The 16,794-nt window shown below is 47.0% G+C and overlaps 1 protein-coding gene across 1 annotated transcript in view; it reads left to right on the top strand.

The window, feature by feature from the left end:
• The first annotated feature begins 415 nt into the window (after positions 1–415).
• LOC143767480 (uncharacterized) overlaps positions 416–16,794 on the top strand; it is a 34,388-nt gene continuing 18,009 nt past the window's right edge. Inside the window, exons 1-6 of the mRNA XM_077255859.1 lie at positions 416–449; positions 12,843–12,977; positions 13,105–13,284; positions 13,860–13,983; positions 14,067–14,164; positions 14,350–14,440. Coding sequence (XP_077111974.1) covers positions 423–449; positions 12,843–12,977; positions 13,105–13,284; positions 13,860–13,983; positions 14,067–14,164; positions 14,350–14,440 — 655 coding nt within the window. The 5' untranslated portion in view covers positions 416–422. The remainder of the gene's footprint in view (positions 450–12,842; positions 12,978–13,104; positions 13,285–13,859; positions 13,984–14,066; positions 14,165–14,349; positions 14,441–16,794) is intronic.

The following is a 16,794-nucleotide window of genomic DNA, read 5'->3' as shown; positions in this document are numbered from 1 at the left end:
TCCTCTCCGTACACCTCGTACACACGCGGCTCCTCTCCGTACACCTCGTACACACGCGGCTCCTCTCCGTACACCTCTTACACACACGGCTCCCCTCCGTACACCTCATACACACGCAGCTCCGCTCCGTACACCTCGTACACATGCGGCTCCTCTCCGTACACCTCGTACACACGCGGCTCCACTCCGTACACCTCGTACACACGCGGCTCCTCTCCGTACACCTCGTACACACACGGCTCCTCTCCGTACATCCACCCTGTAAACCCCTCCTGACCCCACACATAAACTTCCCCTCATCCAGCACCATGACAACCAGCACAGCAGAGTCCTGCATACACTGAGGCCCCTGATCATGTGACTCCTGACTCCTCCCCTCCTGTGACCTCATCCCAGGTCCTGTGCACACAGAACAGCCATATATGTGGTGTGCGGCTCTGCAGGTGGAGGTAGGTGCTGGAGATTCCCCATTACTGGGCGGGGGCAGGGGGCAGTAACCCCTCCATTCCCGGAGATAGTGCCCCCAGCTCCGCCATGTGTATATGTACAGTAATAGGACGCTGGCTGTGCTCATGTATACAGGGGAGGGCGCTCTGGTTTGGGGACAGATGATGGAGATTACAGGGAATGGAAATGTCGGGTTTTTCTCTCCATAGAGGAATGGAGAAACTGTAATTTCCCTAATTTGGGCTGTAATTGGTTAGAAAAAAGGGATTTCCCATGAAATGTCTGTGGCGTCGGTCCTGTACTGAGGACACTGATCGTGGAGGAGGAGATTGTGGGGCAGAATATTAGGGAAACACAGAGATGTCACATTATAGGAGGATTGTGGGTTTTATACCAGGAGGGAAACTTGTTGGGAAAGAGACGAGGCCTCGATAGGACGGCGATGTTCAGGAACAGCTGTGGGAAACTAGGCTGGGATTGGTTACCTTGTCATGTTACATAGGTTGAATAAAGACCTAGGTCCATCAAGTTCAACCTTTCTCCACCAATTGTGCATGTTGTCATTAAATTATATATAACCCACAATGTGTACTGAGGAAATCATCCAGCCCTTTATTAAAAGCTGTTATAGTGTCGGCCATTACTACCTTTTGTGTTGATCATTCCACAGTCTGACTGCTCTTACTGTAGAGAACCCTTTCCTGTTTAGCTGCCGAAATCGCCTTTCTTCCACCGATAATGAGTGCCCCCTGGTCCTCAGTCTGGTCCTTGGAAGGAATAAGTCATGTGCCAGTCCTTTATATTGACCACACATATATTTATACATGTAAATGAGATCTCTGAGACTTTTTTTTTAAGCTAAACAAGCCCAACTTTTCCAAACATATGAGAGGCCTTCCATCCCTTGTAATAATCTAGTTGCCCGCCTTTGAACTCCCTAACTTCTGAATATCGTTTTTAACATGTGGAGCCCAAAACTGGATCCCTTTAAAAAAAAATAAATAAATAAAGTATCTTTATTTAAGTTTTTCAACAATTTTTACACAAACATATTACCCGCTTTGGGTAAACACAGACAATTAAGAACATCTGGGAAGGGCAGAGGACGGGACATGGAAAGGGAAAGACCAAACTTAAATTAAAAACAAAATTTCCCATTCTACAAACAGAAAAGGTGATATGGAAATATTTGGGTTGGATAAATTTATCCCTCTGTGTGTGCTGCGGCCGCTCCCAATTAGACTGAGTATTTTGAGCGCTCAAAGGAATGAGACTGCAACAGCATTGTGTCAGAACAACATTCCATCAATACTGAAACTTTATTGTACATACATAGTTTTATATTTTCACATAGAAAGGAGTGGTTAGGGGTTGTCAGGGGTGGTTAGTTAATTACCATATTGTCTAGCTCCTCTGTCATTGGTTATCTAAACATATATGGAATATTGTGATTAATGCTCATATGACAGCAGATTAAGCAACTAAACTTGAGCTCTGTATCTAGGACAAAGTGGAGACATCTGATCAGGAGTTAAAACATCTGACACTGTTCCGCTTTTTGGGATGGAAAAGCCCATATGATCTGTCTGGGTTATATCAGTTCGTGTCAGCCATTTTAAACCATTTATTATAATGTATATATTAGCTGTGAGCATATGAGTATATATGATTATAGAGGGGTATACATGCAAGTGAGATCTACATGATATATATATTTATATCACAATCCCCCCTTAGATATCACTTGCCCTAATCCTAGCCTCCTGTCCCAAAGCGCTGCAACTCTTTTGTGCTGTCGGCGAACTGACACAAGCCTAACGCCTGTGCCCCACTTCGTACAGACTTTTCGCAAATGGGCGGTCAGGAGATCTGTCCCTAAAGGGGGTTCGTTGCAATCAGTCTCTTAAGGTACCGTCACACTAAACGATATCGCTAGCGATCCGTGACGTTGCAGCGTCCTCGCTAGCGATATCGTTTAGTTTGACACGCAGCAGCGATCAGGATCCTGCTGTGATGTCGCTGGTCGCTGAATAAAGTCCAGAACTTTATTTGGTCGTCCGATCGCCGTGTATCGTTGTGTTTGACACCAAAAGCAACGATACCAGCGATGTTTTACACTGGTAACCAGGGTAAACATCGGGTTACCAAGCGCAGGGCCGCGCTTAGTAACCCGATGTTTACCCTGGTTACCAGCGTAAAAGTAAAAAAAACAAACAGTACATACTCACCCCAGCGTCATACCTCCCCCAGCGTCTGCTTCCTGACACTGACTGAGCGCCGGCCCTAAAGTGAAAGTGAAAGCCGCTGTGCTGTTAGGGCCGGAGCTCAGTCAGTGTCAGGAAGCAGAAGCTGGGGGACGCTGGGTGAGTATGTACTGTTTTTTTTTACTTTTACGCTGGTAACCAGGGTAAACATCGGGTTACTAAGCGCGGCCCTGCGCTTAGCAACCCGATGTTTACCCTGGTTACCCGGGGACCTCGGCATCGTTGGTCGCTGGAGAGCGGTCTGTATGACAGCTCCCCAGCGATCAAACAGCGACGCTGCAGCGATCGGCATCGTTGTCGCTATCGCTGCAGCGTCGCTTAATGTGACGGTACCTTTAGTCAATAGCATGTGTAGTGAGCGATGTGTAGTCTTTATCAGGTAGGTCATCTAATCGGTCAGGCCACAACATCATTCTGGCTTGGATGTCATCTTCTGGTAGGGGAGCTTTCTTGCAATGCGATGAGTGGATCCAAGCGGGTATTCCCTCCAGTTTCACAGAGTTTGGTGTCATCAGCAGCACTTGAACAGGACCATCAAATCTGGGATCGAGTGGTGTTCTCCTTACAAACTTTTTCACCAACACCCAGTCTCCTGGCTTCGAGGAGTGCATACCGGACACTGAATCTGGATCTGGCAATGAAGAAAAAAACTCGAGAATGGATGTTAGCAAGTTTCTTGGTGATTTCAATTACATAAGCAGACAAAGTATCATATTACATAGTCAGCTGCTGAGGGAAAGGATACCCCTAACCTGGGACTAGATCCAAATAAAACTTCATACGGTGACAGCTTTGCTGGGCCTCTGGAAGTATGCCTTACACTAAGTAGTGTGATTGAGAGTGTGTGGGCCTAAGTCTGACCCTACTGCTGACTAGATCTCTCGTGTGAGATTTGCTGTGAATGCGGGTCCCTGGTCACTCTCTATCACTTCTGGGACCCCATAGCTGCATATCTCGTCTGAGAGTAGCTTCTTTGCAGTAGTCTTTGCTGACTGGTTCCTCACTGGGAAAGCTTCTGGCCATCCTGAGAACATGTCCATGACCACAAGGGCATATTTGAAACCTCCACTTGGCGGAATTTGGATGTGTCTATCTGGATCCTCTGGAAGGGGTACAGTGGTCTGGCAAGATGATGTGTGGGAACTTTCTCCATTCTTCCAGGGTTGCATTTGCCACGGGTCAGACAGCTGCTAGTGAACTTGGCTGTTAGGGTGGGGATCCCTGGAGCGAACCAGTTAAGCACCAATCGGATCATTCATCTGTGTCTTTAATCTGTGTGTGGGCCCATGTGCCCACTGGACCACCATAGGGTACATGCTTCGGGGTAAACAGGGTTTGTAGTCCATTGAGTATACCCTTCCTTCTTCATGTGTTGCTCTCTTCTGCATCCAGCATTCCTTCTTGTCCTTTGGGGCTTGCTCTTGCAGCTTTTTTGAGCAGATTCCAGGATGTCATCTTGTCAGGTTTCCTGTCTTCAGCCGTCCTGTAGTAGCCGTCCGGCTCTACGACCTCTTCCACTTTTCCATATTGTCTTCCCTTGACTGCTTCTTTGGCTGCCATGTCCCCCATGTTGTTGCCTCGTGCCCCTACTGTGTTCAGTTTTCCATGCGCTTTGACTTTTAGTACTGCCACCACTTTTGGAAGTTGAAGTGTGTTCAGCAGGTCCTTAATGGCTCCATGATGCTTCACGGTTGTTCCGCTTGCTGTGATGAAGTCCCTTGCAGCCCAGATGGGTCCGAAGTCGTGTGCTATGCCATGCGAGTACCTTGAATCGGTATACATTTTCTCAGTCTTGTCTTCTGCCATCTGGTAGGCCTTCATCAGCGCTATCAGTTCTGCTTCCTGGGCTGACAGACTGGGCAGCAGACTTCTGGACCACAGGATCTCTTGATTGCTGGTCACTGCACATCCCGTGTGGAATCTTCCTTCATCATCTGCAAATCTGGAGCCATCCACATAGAGGATCAACTCTGGGTTGGTCACTGGCTCTTCTGCCACCTTGGGTAGTCCTGCTGTTTCCTGTGGCATGATGCTGAAGCAATCATGGTCATCCGTCCGGAGCTAATTCCGATCCCATGCAGACTTTTTATCTGAGGGTCCATATCTGTATCCCCCTTGGGAGTGGGAGTAGAGTGGACGGGTTGAGGACTGTGCATCTGGAGATGGTGACATTGTTGGGCAGGAGTAGAGAGCACTGGAGGCGAAGATGCCTGGCGGTGGAGAGATGTTTTAGCTGGGTTTGGTTGAGGAGATGCCATGCAGAGCCAGGATTTCCAATAGTTTTTCCACTGATGTCAGTAGTCATGTCCAGGAGGGCGTGTGCTGCAACTGCTGCTCTCAAGCGGGAGGAAGAGGCTCCCCTTGCAACTGGATCCAGGCAAGCTGAAAAGTAGTCCGAAAGTCTCCGCTTTCCCCCCTGAAGCTGTGTCAGGACTCCAGTAGCAAGGCCTTCTTTTCTCATCAATTAGAGACGGAATGGCTTCTCGTAGTCGGATAGGCCTAGTGCTGGCAGAGACTACAGAGCCTTTTAACTTCTTGAACGAACTGAAGGCCACATCTGTCTGGAGGAACGGGGTCACGCTGACGTATTCACACAGAGGCTGCATTAGGACGGAAGCATCAGGGATCCAGGCTCTGCAATTCGAAACTAGACCAAGGAAGGCCTGTAGCACCTTTGGAGTTGTCGGAGGGACCATCTTCTCCACTGTGGTCTTCCGGTCATCTGTCAGGCGTTTCGCCTGGTGAGCAATACAGTGTCTCTGGAACGTAACTTGCTTCAGACACCACTGGACTTTGTTCTTTGAGATCTTGCAGTGCTGCTCCGCCAGGTAGAGTAGGAGATACACGGAAATGGGCTTTATACGTGTCAAAGTCAATTGCACAAAGGAGTAGATCGTCCATGTATTGTAGCAGGGTTACTTCTGCATGTTCTGCGACCCAGTTGGTGAGGACTGTGGACATTGCTTTGGTGAACTGTGAAAGGCTGTTCTGGGCCCACTGTGGCATCACTGTCCATGTGTGGTGTCCCCCCTGGTGCATTAAGGCAAACAGGAACTGGTCTTCCAGATGAAGGGGAACACTGGAGAAAACATTAGCCAGGTTGTTCACTGTGAACACTTTTGCTGTGGCAGGCACATTTTAGAGCAGAGTGTGCGGTTTCGGCACAATTGGAGTTTCAAACACCGTGACATCATTCACAGCTCTCAGGTCATGTAATATTCTGAACTTTGCTGGCTCTCCTTTTACAGTCTTTTTCTTGACCGGGAAAAGCGGGGTATTGCAAGGCGATGTGCAAGGAACAATGATTCCTATTTCCAGGTAGACCTTCAGTTGGTAAGAGGCAGCTTGACTCTAGGCCTGGCCTGGGCCTTACGAGGGTACGGGGTACATGGCTTGAGTGACACCCGTACTTCCTGGGGTCCCTTAGACCATAGACTTTCTGGTACTACGTCCAGTACCTCCTTGAGTAGGCCTCATCGGTTGCTTAGTGTTCTTGTAGGGCCGCCAGCATGACTCTTCTTGGGTCAGGGATGAAGAAAGTGTCACTGTCCCATCTTCCTGGAACACTGTGGTTGCCTTCAGCATCTGCAGTAGGGTCACTCCCAGCAGGTTGAGTGGAAGGTCTTTGACACCACAAACTGGGGCAGGATAGAGTGTCCTGGCTGAGTGCACATGCTCAGTGACTTTGTAAGCTGAGAATGTCTGACTTGACCATCAATGCCCATGCGAGGCACAGAGGATTCTGATAGGCAGGTGGGATCAGCGCGTTCCACAGGTATCATCACACTTCTGGCTGCACCGCGTTGGATCTGACAACGCCATCCATTTTAAGGGTAATTTGAGGTATTGGTCCTGCAGATGAAGTTTTACATGTCAGGAGCGTAGTGTCTTGCGGGCCTGGCTTGCTTGCCTCTGTCCTATGGATACTTCACTGCTTTCTGCACTTCCTCCTTGACCTGTTTCTCTGGACCAACTCTTGGATTGCATGGGTCCAGTCTCTTCGGGGGCGTGGGTGCTTTGCACTGGTTCTGGTAATGGACAAACTTGCCACAGATGTAACACTTGACACTTCTTCTGTCTTTGTAGGGTGGTTGCGCTTCCAGGTTAGTAGTCACCATGAGAGGGGCCGTCCTCTGCAATCCTGGTTGGGACTCGGTCCCTTTGGCTACTGTGGACAATGGCATGATGGGCACTGTAGCGGCAGCGGGGTCCGGCCTGCTGATTGAAGCTGCGGTGGTAAGATGGGGCCTGCAGGTGCATTCGTGGCGAGGCCCGGGGGTGCCATGAGACCGGCGGCTGCATCCAACCCAAGGTCTTGGGGCATTACAGGGGCTGTGGCTGCATCTGCCATCACTTCTTCCCCCTGCTCCAACATAGCTTCTCCCCTTTGCTAACCTTATTGAGGTCGGTGTCTCCTCTCTGGAGTCTGCAGCGGTTCTTCCGGTGTGTTGATCGGCACTTTGCAGCATCTTCACCTCTGGCTTCCCTTCTGGCGTTCTCAGCAGCACAGCACCCTTTTCCTTCTTTGTGCTCTTTGTGGTGCTATAATGGCGGCAGTTTTGGTGACAATCAGCAATAAACAGTCTCCTAGGCGCACATAAAACATTTTTTCTGGGTCAGTCCACTGCTATTGACCTGTTCCTAGGCCTAGCCACTATCAGTGGTTTCCTGATTGGCTGTCTCAGTCCATGCACAAAGACCTGTGCCAACATTTGCCTGTGTATCTGGTCTTGAATGGTGAAGCCCAAGTCTTGGAATACTTGCATTACTCTGCCATGAAACTTCTTTACAGACTCTGTCTTATCTTGGCTCTTGGTTTTGGCTTGTCCTGCCAATCTGCCTTTGGCCCACTCTCTGAGCTGTTATATTAGCTGTGGCCCTGACTCCCAAGCATGTACATCTAATTCTGCTGGAAGTTTGAATTGTTCCTTCATGATTGGCCAGAGTGCATCACCTGCTTCTATTTCCATTCATGGCCCAGAGATCATTCCAGGTGGCTGCACATGTTTGCTGCTTCTGCTACTTTCTTCGGTAAAATGGCATGGGATGCATCCCTGAGTCTGGAAGATTGTCACCTGACTTGAAGTGCAGTGCACATAGTGTAATGGTGGTGCCTCTATCTGCCCCTGCATTCTTGGTGCCTGTGGGTTTCTTTTTCCTAGTACTGGACAGCATGTATGATGTTCCATCTTCATCAGAGGAATAGTTGTGATAGCTTGTACTGGGGTCATACACTGACTGATTTTGGACTTAGAAGTTGCTGTGAGGATATCTCCCCCCTTGCTGAAGCTGTGATGGATTAGGCTTATAGTTCTATGTTGGTGTGAATGTAGGCAGCTCTGACTGGTGCTGAAGTTGTACATTATCAATACATGGTGATATCATTCCTCCCCCCTCTGCACCCAGGGCTGAGCTGTCTGCTACCTGATGTGTCTGGGGGCTGCCCACCGCATTGTGTGTAGGGGGATTTTCACTTTCTTTCCCCGATATCACAACTGGCAATGGCTGGACTGTGCCAGGGGCATAGAAGGGAAACCTTGTGCTGTAAGCACCATATTGTTTGAATTGGGCGTTGGCCCAGCCGGCAACAAAGAGGAAAAAAGAGGAAGAAGAAGAGGGAGGGGTTGATGAGTGAGACAAAGGAAGAGAGAGAGATAGAAAGGTGTGGTAAAGAGAAACGGGGAGAATCAGGGTGTGCAGAAGAAGGTGGAGAGAGAAGGAGGGATGGGTGTGGAGAAGGAAAAGAAGGAGGAGATAGGTGTGGTGGGGGAGTGGAGAAGGAGGAGAGAGAGAGAGGGTGAGGAGAAGAGGGAGGAGAAGAGAGATAGAGAGGAGAATAGAGGAGTGGAGAGAGAGAAAAGTGTGGAGAAAAAGGAGAGCGGGAGAGAAGAATAAGGAGAAAAAAGAGTGACAGAGAAAAAAAAGTGGTGGCAGTACTAAAAGAGTAAGATAGAGGAGAACAACAACAATAATAGAGAGGAGCAATTACGCCTTCTCCACCACTGTAATGCCTAGAAAGAAAACATCTCCTTTTGGAGCTTCTAGCCTTGCAATCATTACACAGGTCAACAAAAAAATTTTTTTTTTCTGGTGTCCAAAATATTTTAATGAATTTGGGGTATTTTTGGGGTGCTGATTCTGAATATGCTATCAGTTTTGCCAGATTGGCTCAAGTATTTGACATTTTTGGTATCTTATTTATAGCACTTGTTGGTAAATGCGACGCATCATCTCATTAATTTCTTTGGATTAGTACTTGAACTTGGAGAGAGCCAAAAAATCATCATGATGACTGTTATTTCTGTGCAGTGCAAGTGCAAGGATTCAATAAGCATAAGAAACGAAAATGGGAGTAACATGGAATCTGCAAGAAGGCCTGTCCCTCATTGTGAAGATGTGCCTGTACCTGTGTTTACCATAAATAACAGTCATCATGATGATTTTTTGGCTCTCTCCACACCATTGGAACACCAAATTTGAAGCTTTTTCTTTGTCCTTTGCTCCATTTTCGTAATAATTCGATACATGCTTTGCACACTATGTGTGGTGCCCAAAACTTGTCTTGGTCCCCAAGCATAACCCCAAAATAGGCAAAATACACTTTTTTACGAAGTCTGTTATGTTTCTTCTATGTTTTGGCAGTGTGTATTCACCACAAATGTAACAGAATGAGTCTGGATCGTTAAGACAACTTCTTCTTGATGAGTTCATGCTTTTCACTGGAAAACAGACAACAACATAAAGTTAGTGCAAAAATCAAGCTATGAACAAACTTTTAGAACACTAATTAACACAAAACTATATTGAGAACTGCTCAGTTCAAGTACTAATCCAAAGAAATTAATGAGATGATGCGTCGCATTTACCAACAAGTGCTATAAATAAGATACCAAAAATCTCAAAAACTTGAGCCAATCTGGCAAAACTGATGACATATTCAGAATCAGCACCCCAAAAATACCCTAAATTCGATGAAATATCTTTGGCACCAAAAATGCTGTTGACCAGTGTATTATTGCTCATGGGATAAACATGGATCATATCTCTCGGAATCCTCCTTAAGTCAAGCCCAATCTATATCTCGCTAATTCCCTCGACGGGACCCCTGGTTCATCCATCTAGGCAGCCCAAAGCTGTTCACATTTATTAATATTGCCTCTTTTTTGTACACACCTTTTTCCAAACTTATAAATCAGTTTATTTTGTTGATATATTCCTTTTTTGTTGTGCTTTCAGTATCCAACCAGTGTTGTGCTATTAGGTGCCTCGCTAAATACAGCTTTCGTGCTATAGCTATTTTTCCCGGCTCAGTTGTCTGTAGATCTTCCACATACCCCAGCACATAAACTAATGGCGTAGTTTCCAATACCACCTTAAACACTCGTCTAATTAATCCTAGTACTTTCCTCCAGTATCCCTCCAGTTTAGGACATGACCACATCATATGAAGTAGAGTAGCCAACTCCACCCCACACCTAGGACAGCATGCGTCTGCTCTGGCCCCAATCTTACACATAAACTCCGGTGTTCTATACACCTTATGTATTAGATAAAGTTGAGAAAGTCTATGCATTTCACTAAGAGAGAGTTGAGGTACCCTTTCCAATATATCTATCCATTGACCTTCCTCTATTGGGCCTATCTCTGCCTCCCATCTCTCTTTACTATGAATTGGGTGTTTGCTTAGCACTAATGTTAATAAAGATCTATATAGCTGTGGTATTATCCCAGATGAACTATTTGATCTACTAATTAACTGTATAACAGTATTTAGTACATAGACTTTCACACCACTCTCCGTAAAGTCCGCATTGAAGGCATGACATAGCTGGAGGTTTTTATAAAAGTCCTTTGGATTGAGATCAAACTCCTCCGGTAATTGTGCATAAGATTTGAGTACATTATCTGCTACCCTGCCCACCCCCTTCTCCTTCTGTGACGAGGTATACGACAGAGCAGGAAGAGACACCAGGCCGATAAACAACTCAACAAGATTTATTGGAACAGGGAACTGGGACAACACAAATGAAAGTAATTCTGCAGCGTCCGCAATGAGTGCACAATGAGTCCACACAAAGGGAGCAGATCCGGGAGCGCCACCTGGCAATCCGATGCCAGGGAAATAGAAATAGTCAATGAGTGAATTCAATGGCTCCAGCAGATGAGGGACACAACACAGTCCAACGTGGCAGCTTTTAACCCTCCACACACGGGCAACAGGATCTCGCCTCAGCATAAGATGTCAGCCTTTTGCAAGTCACCTCACAACTGAACCAGCCAACACATGAGTCTATTGTTCTGTGTCCTGGGATCCACCCTTCTATGGGGGAGGGCTCCCCCCACTGGCTGTTGTCTCAAGCCTGATTACATGGCAGTACAGGGACACAGGCCGGGGGAGGGACACGCTGTTACACCTTCCACTTCCCAAAACCCACCAAACTTCTCAGATTAACTAACCATGGGGTGTCCCATATTGATGTAAATTGTGAACAACTCTCTATCTGTTGCAGATCTCTTATTTTCTACCATATTTTATGCATTAAGGATAATGCGGGAAGTTTTTTTTTTTTTAGAAGATTTGAATTTGTTACCCTCTAGTGCAGGGGTGGGGAACTTTTTCCAGTGGGGGCCATTTTGAAATTTTTAGCATCATTCGGGGGCCACATAAAAATGATTACCTTGAAAATTACCCCGGTATATTTATTAGTCAAACAATTAATTACGGTAATTCACCATTAATGTGATGGCTGGAGCTGCTTCTCTTTGGTGCAGCTGTGATGTTAGGTGATACTGATCATGTTGCTTCTCACAGCTGCTTTTCCAGAGGTGGCACGACGATCACGGGGGCGCAGAAATCACAGAGGGGGCACAAAGATCAAAGGAGGGCACATAGCTGGGGGGCACAGAGATTACGGAGGGGCACATAGCTGGAGGGGACAGAGATCACAGGGGGCACAGATCACATGGAAGCACAAATATCAGCGGGGGTACATAGCAGGGGGGTACAGGGATCACAGGGGGGCACAAAGCTGGGAGCCACAGAGATCACAGGGATGCACATAGCTGGGGGGCACAGAAATCACAGGGAGGCATATAGCTGGAGGGCATATAAATCACAGGGGGGGGCATATAGCTGGAGGGCACAGAAATCACAGGGGGACATATAGCTGGAGGGACAGAAAGATCACAGGTGGGCACAGAGATCACAGGGGGTATATTGCTGGAGGGCACAAAAATCACAGGGGGGCATATAGCTGGAGGTCACAGAAATCACAGGGGCATATAGCTGGAGGGCACAGAAATCAGAGGGGGGCATATAGCTGGAGGGGCAGAGAGATCACAGGGGGAACAGAGATCACAAGGGGGCACAGAGCTGGGGCACAGAGATCACAGGGGGAACAAAGATCACTGGGGGCACTGAAATCACAGGGCACATGGCTGAGGGGCACAGGGATCACAGGTGGGCACAGAGATGACATGGGGCACAGAGATGACATGGGGCAGAGATCACAGAGGCTTATAGGTGGGGGGCAAAGAGATCATATTGGGGGGGCACATAGCGGGGGGCACAGAGATCACAGGGGGCACATAGCTGAGGAGCACAGAACACCTGCAGACAGGAACAGAGCTGCCAGCACAGAGATCACTCTGGATTCTCTGGCAGCACCTCCTCTTCCTATCATTATTTCCCGCCTTTTTAATTTGTTGCAGCATTTAATCCTCTACCTGTTCAGCTATAGTAGGATGCTTGTAGCAAACGCTAATTAGCAGCTTTCCACTATTGCCATCCCCTTGTATATTTACATACACTGACTCTACATTGTCACAGCTCGTCACAAGTTGTGCTGTGATTGTTTTCAATATAAAAAATCTTAGCTCACTTTCCAGACTGGTGTTGTCCCTTTGGTGTTGTTACTGTCTCTCCTGGCTCTCACCTGACTGTCCTTTGACACTTGAACACTGCTTCAGTGATGAGGTGAAGTCTCCACAGTTCAATTTCACAGACGTTTGAAGGCTGCAGCCAATCAACTACACATTATAACTTCTCACATGTTTCCCCTTATTATCTCCAGTAATTGCATTATTACATTAGATCTTTATGCTTTTATATGAGTTTATCATCTCATTCAGGTCCCTACAATATTGGAACCTCTCAGTGGAGATCTTCTATATAAGAATATTGTCCTGACGGATAGGGACAAGGACAAGATGGTGGAGAGGATATTACAACTCACCCTAGAGATCCTCTTCAGGCTTACTGGAGAGGTGAGAGATTCTGATGATGTTACATTACATCATTCTTATCTATGGGAATAACAGATGGACAGAACTGGAGAGATGAGGACTTTGGAAATATCTGTAGTGAGATTTATTAATGTGTCTCCATAACCAGGATTACACAGTAGTGAAGAAGACCTCTGGTGAGCGCTATCAGACTTCGGATTCTCAGGGATGGGGAAGACCCCTAAGCCCAATCACAGAGCCTCCACCTCACCCCTTGATACATGAGGACATCAATGACCAGAAGATCCTAGAACTCACCTACGAGATGATTGAGCTGCTGACTGGAGAGGTGATACTGCTGGGACATTATACAGTAAGGGCCCCTTCACACTGGTCGATTCTGCTACGATTACGACGCATTTGCGTCATATTCGACATCGCAGTACGAGCTCGTAGCCAGCGGTCACACTCTACGATGTTAACGCTTTTTCTGACGTAGTTGCGATGTGAACGTCACGCGTCGCAATCGTACGCTACCCTTCACACCGCCATAGTCCTACGACTCCGAGCGTGACGTATTACCAGCATGGGCGTGCTAAAACGTCACGCCCAATCAGGAGACAGGTATGCGGAAGCCCAACCCACGTAGTCGCATTACGAGCTCGTATGACCGCCGTCACATACTACGATTTCGACCGCCACAGCGAGACATTTACGACGAAAGAAAGTTCTGCTCTTTCTTTCACATCGTACGATGCTGGGCTGCGTCGCAAATCGTAACGCCATGTCACACTTTGCAACCTCGGAACGAGGACGGATAAACGTCACAAATCGAACGCTCGTTCAGACTTTGATTGCACAGTGTGAAGGGGCCCTAACACAATGAAGGGATCGGGAGGATGATGGTATCATTGTATGTGTTAGGTTCCTATAAGGTGTCAGGATGTCACCATCTATTTCTCCATGGAGGAGTGGGAGTATTTAGAAGGACACAAAGATCTGTACAAGGACGTCATGATGGTGGTTCCTCGGCCCCTCACATCACCAGGTAATAGACAGGACTAAATACACACGGCCTATAATTATCTGTATGTAGAGAATAAATTCAGTCCCTGTATGTGTTTCCTCTAGTTCTATCCAGTGAGAGGACAACACCAGAGAGATGTCCCCGTCCTCTTCTTGCACTGGACTGTAAAGAAGAAAGTCCAAATGTTTCTCAGGATCATCAGGTAGATGGAGAGAAGGTGTCATGAGATCTCCACTATGATGTGTAGATGGCTGTGAAGGTCTTGTGTTCATTCTTGGTTTATCCACCAGTATTATATGTTTTATACTTGTGTATAATGTCAGGATTAGAGCTGATCATAGATGTGACTTCTCCATCTGTCTGTGACTTGTACAATATTTGTTTCAGGGTGAAGATCTGACCAATATTAATACTACAGAGACATATGTGAGGGGTGATGAGCTTTGTAAAGAGGAGATTCCTACAGATAACCACCCAGGTGAGTAGTAACCACTAAATGCAGAGAAGTCACAGATTCTTCTCATTCATCAGATGTTACAATTTTATGGTGTTGTCTCTCCGTTTTTTAATTGTGTAAATTACTAATTAAATATGGATATACTGTATTTTGCGGATTATGCCACTCATTGGATTATCAGATAATGGTTATGATGCACTGTTATGGGGGGATTTCCTTCTAACACTGTTATGGGGATAATGTCTCCCAATGCTATATTAATGTTCCTCATCCTGGTGTATGTGTGGCTCATTGTTGTCCCATCAGGGTGTATATGGCTCTCATTTTGTTATATGTGAGCCCATATTGTTTGATGGCTAGATAGAGGGATAGTTCTGTATAAAGTTAGCTGTGAGTGTAATTATAACACTGCTTTTTTATTATTTGTTCCAACTGACCAGTGTCTAGATAGCCGCGACATATCCAGCCTCGGGGTCGCAAACATATTTGTCGAGCACGCCAAAGACACTTGGTTACCTCACGAGCATGCTCGGGTAACACCTTATCTGAGCACTTTCTCTCATCACTAATAAGCAATACTGGGAGGTGAACAAATACAGACCTTCTCTTCATCTGCTATGGCCCCATAATACTATAACCTGAGTCTGACTCTGAGGCTCATTAAAGTGAAGTGAATATTCATGAGGGCAGACTGACAGTGTCCCACATGTTAGAGGCTATTCAGCCTTGGCTACAAACTCCTGGCTAAGATCAGCAGTACAGATAAGAACAAAGCCAAAAACAAAACAAATGCCAACATGCCATTCAGCACACTGCTTTCAGTGCAGCAGGCTGTCAGCTAAGTGTTGCGTGGAGCTGGAGTGGAGAGGATAAGTTACGCTCACTGTCACTCATAAGTCTATCCCCGCACTGCTCCCCACACCCATAATCCCTCCCATGTCTCAGTGCCATCTTCAATGCAGAGAGGTGGGTGGGATTATGGGTGTGGGAAGCAGTGCATACATTGTTTTTGTTATTCCCAGCTCCAGCTCCTTCCTCTTTTGACCTGCTCCTCTGCTGCATCCACAGCTAGGTACATCCGAATGCTCAAACACCCCCCCGACTTTCCTCCAAAAAATTTTTGGGAAAAAAAAGTGCGTCTTATAGTGTGCAAAAATACGATAATTACCACTGTATTAACTTATGGTCAACAAAACTAACATGTGGTCATTATAAATTTCGATGTGCTGAATCCAAAAAATTACATCCGTTTCTCCCAGTCACGTCCGTTTTTTTCCACAAAACACTGTTTCCTAAGCACTCTTACAGTAATAAAGTAATATTATATGTAATAATTATATTAGTTAGATATGCTTAATACGCAAAAAGAAATGCTGAATATGCCATGGGTTTAACTAGTTGGAAGACTGCTTAATAAGCATTTAAAAACTGCTGATGTTAGAATTTTATGGCTGTATAAGCAGTGTAAAAATTGACAGCAGCATTCAGTTGCTCAAGTGGCTTACAAGTCACAACAAATTTAACTCTGTTAATATCATACCGCTGCTGCCGCCTCCGTGCTCGCTCCTGGCCTCTGCTTCTCGTGCGCGCGCGCATACCAGGTTCAGTGCTGCGCGTGTGCACTTCTGATCTTCTGTCGGTGCTCCTCTTCGTCTCCTCCATGGTCCTGGAGGACTAGTACCCGGAAGTCGGTCCTCCTTATTGTCCTCTCTATGGTCCTGGAGGTCTGTTACCCGGAAGTGCTACTCTGCCTTTAGGTATTTAAACTTCTTCCTGCCGACCCTCTGTGCCTGGTTATCATTTGTTCCTTCAGATGTTCCTGGCCGCTCTTAGTCTCTGTGAAGTTCGTTTTCCCTCTGACTTTGGGTTTATCCTGCTAGCCTCTGCGTTCCCTCAGTTCCTCCGCCAGACCCTGCACTGCTGCAGTTTACCCACCAGTCCTGTGTCTCTGCAGTACTCACCTATCCTGTGGTCCTACTATCTCTGCCTCTTCTTGGTCTTCTCCCGTCCTGGTCCTCCAGCTTCCGTGGCGATAGTCCCTCACGGGCCTGCCCCTAAAGGCTTGTTTCCACTTGCGAGAAACACGTCCGTGTCTCGCATGTGGAAACAAAGCTCTGGCGCCGGCACTCCAGAGCGGAGCGTGCGGCCGCATAGGAACACATGGAGCTGCACAGCTCCGCTCCCAAGTGCCGGCGCCAGAGCTTGGTTTCCACATGCGAGACACGGACGTGTTTCTCGCAAGTGGAAACAAGCCCTAACTCTCGCGGTATAGGGGGCAGTCTATCTGGTCAGCTCGTCCGTGAGGGGTTCGTCGTCGCGGTCTAGAGGGTCCACTTTCCGTTTTCCCTCTTTGAATCGTCACACTCACAATAGGA

Source organism: Ranitomeya variabilis, chromosome 4 (assembly GCF_051348905.1).
Source record: "Ranitomeya variabilis isolate aRanVar5 chromosome 4, aRanVar5.hap1, whole genome shotgun sequence".
Lineage (NCBI taxonomy): Eukaryota > Metazoa > Chordata > Amphibia > Anura > Dendrobatidae > Ranitomeya > Ranitomeya variabilis.
This window is presented reverse-complemented; position numbering and strand designations above follow the sequence as displayed.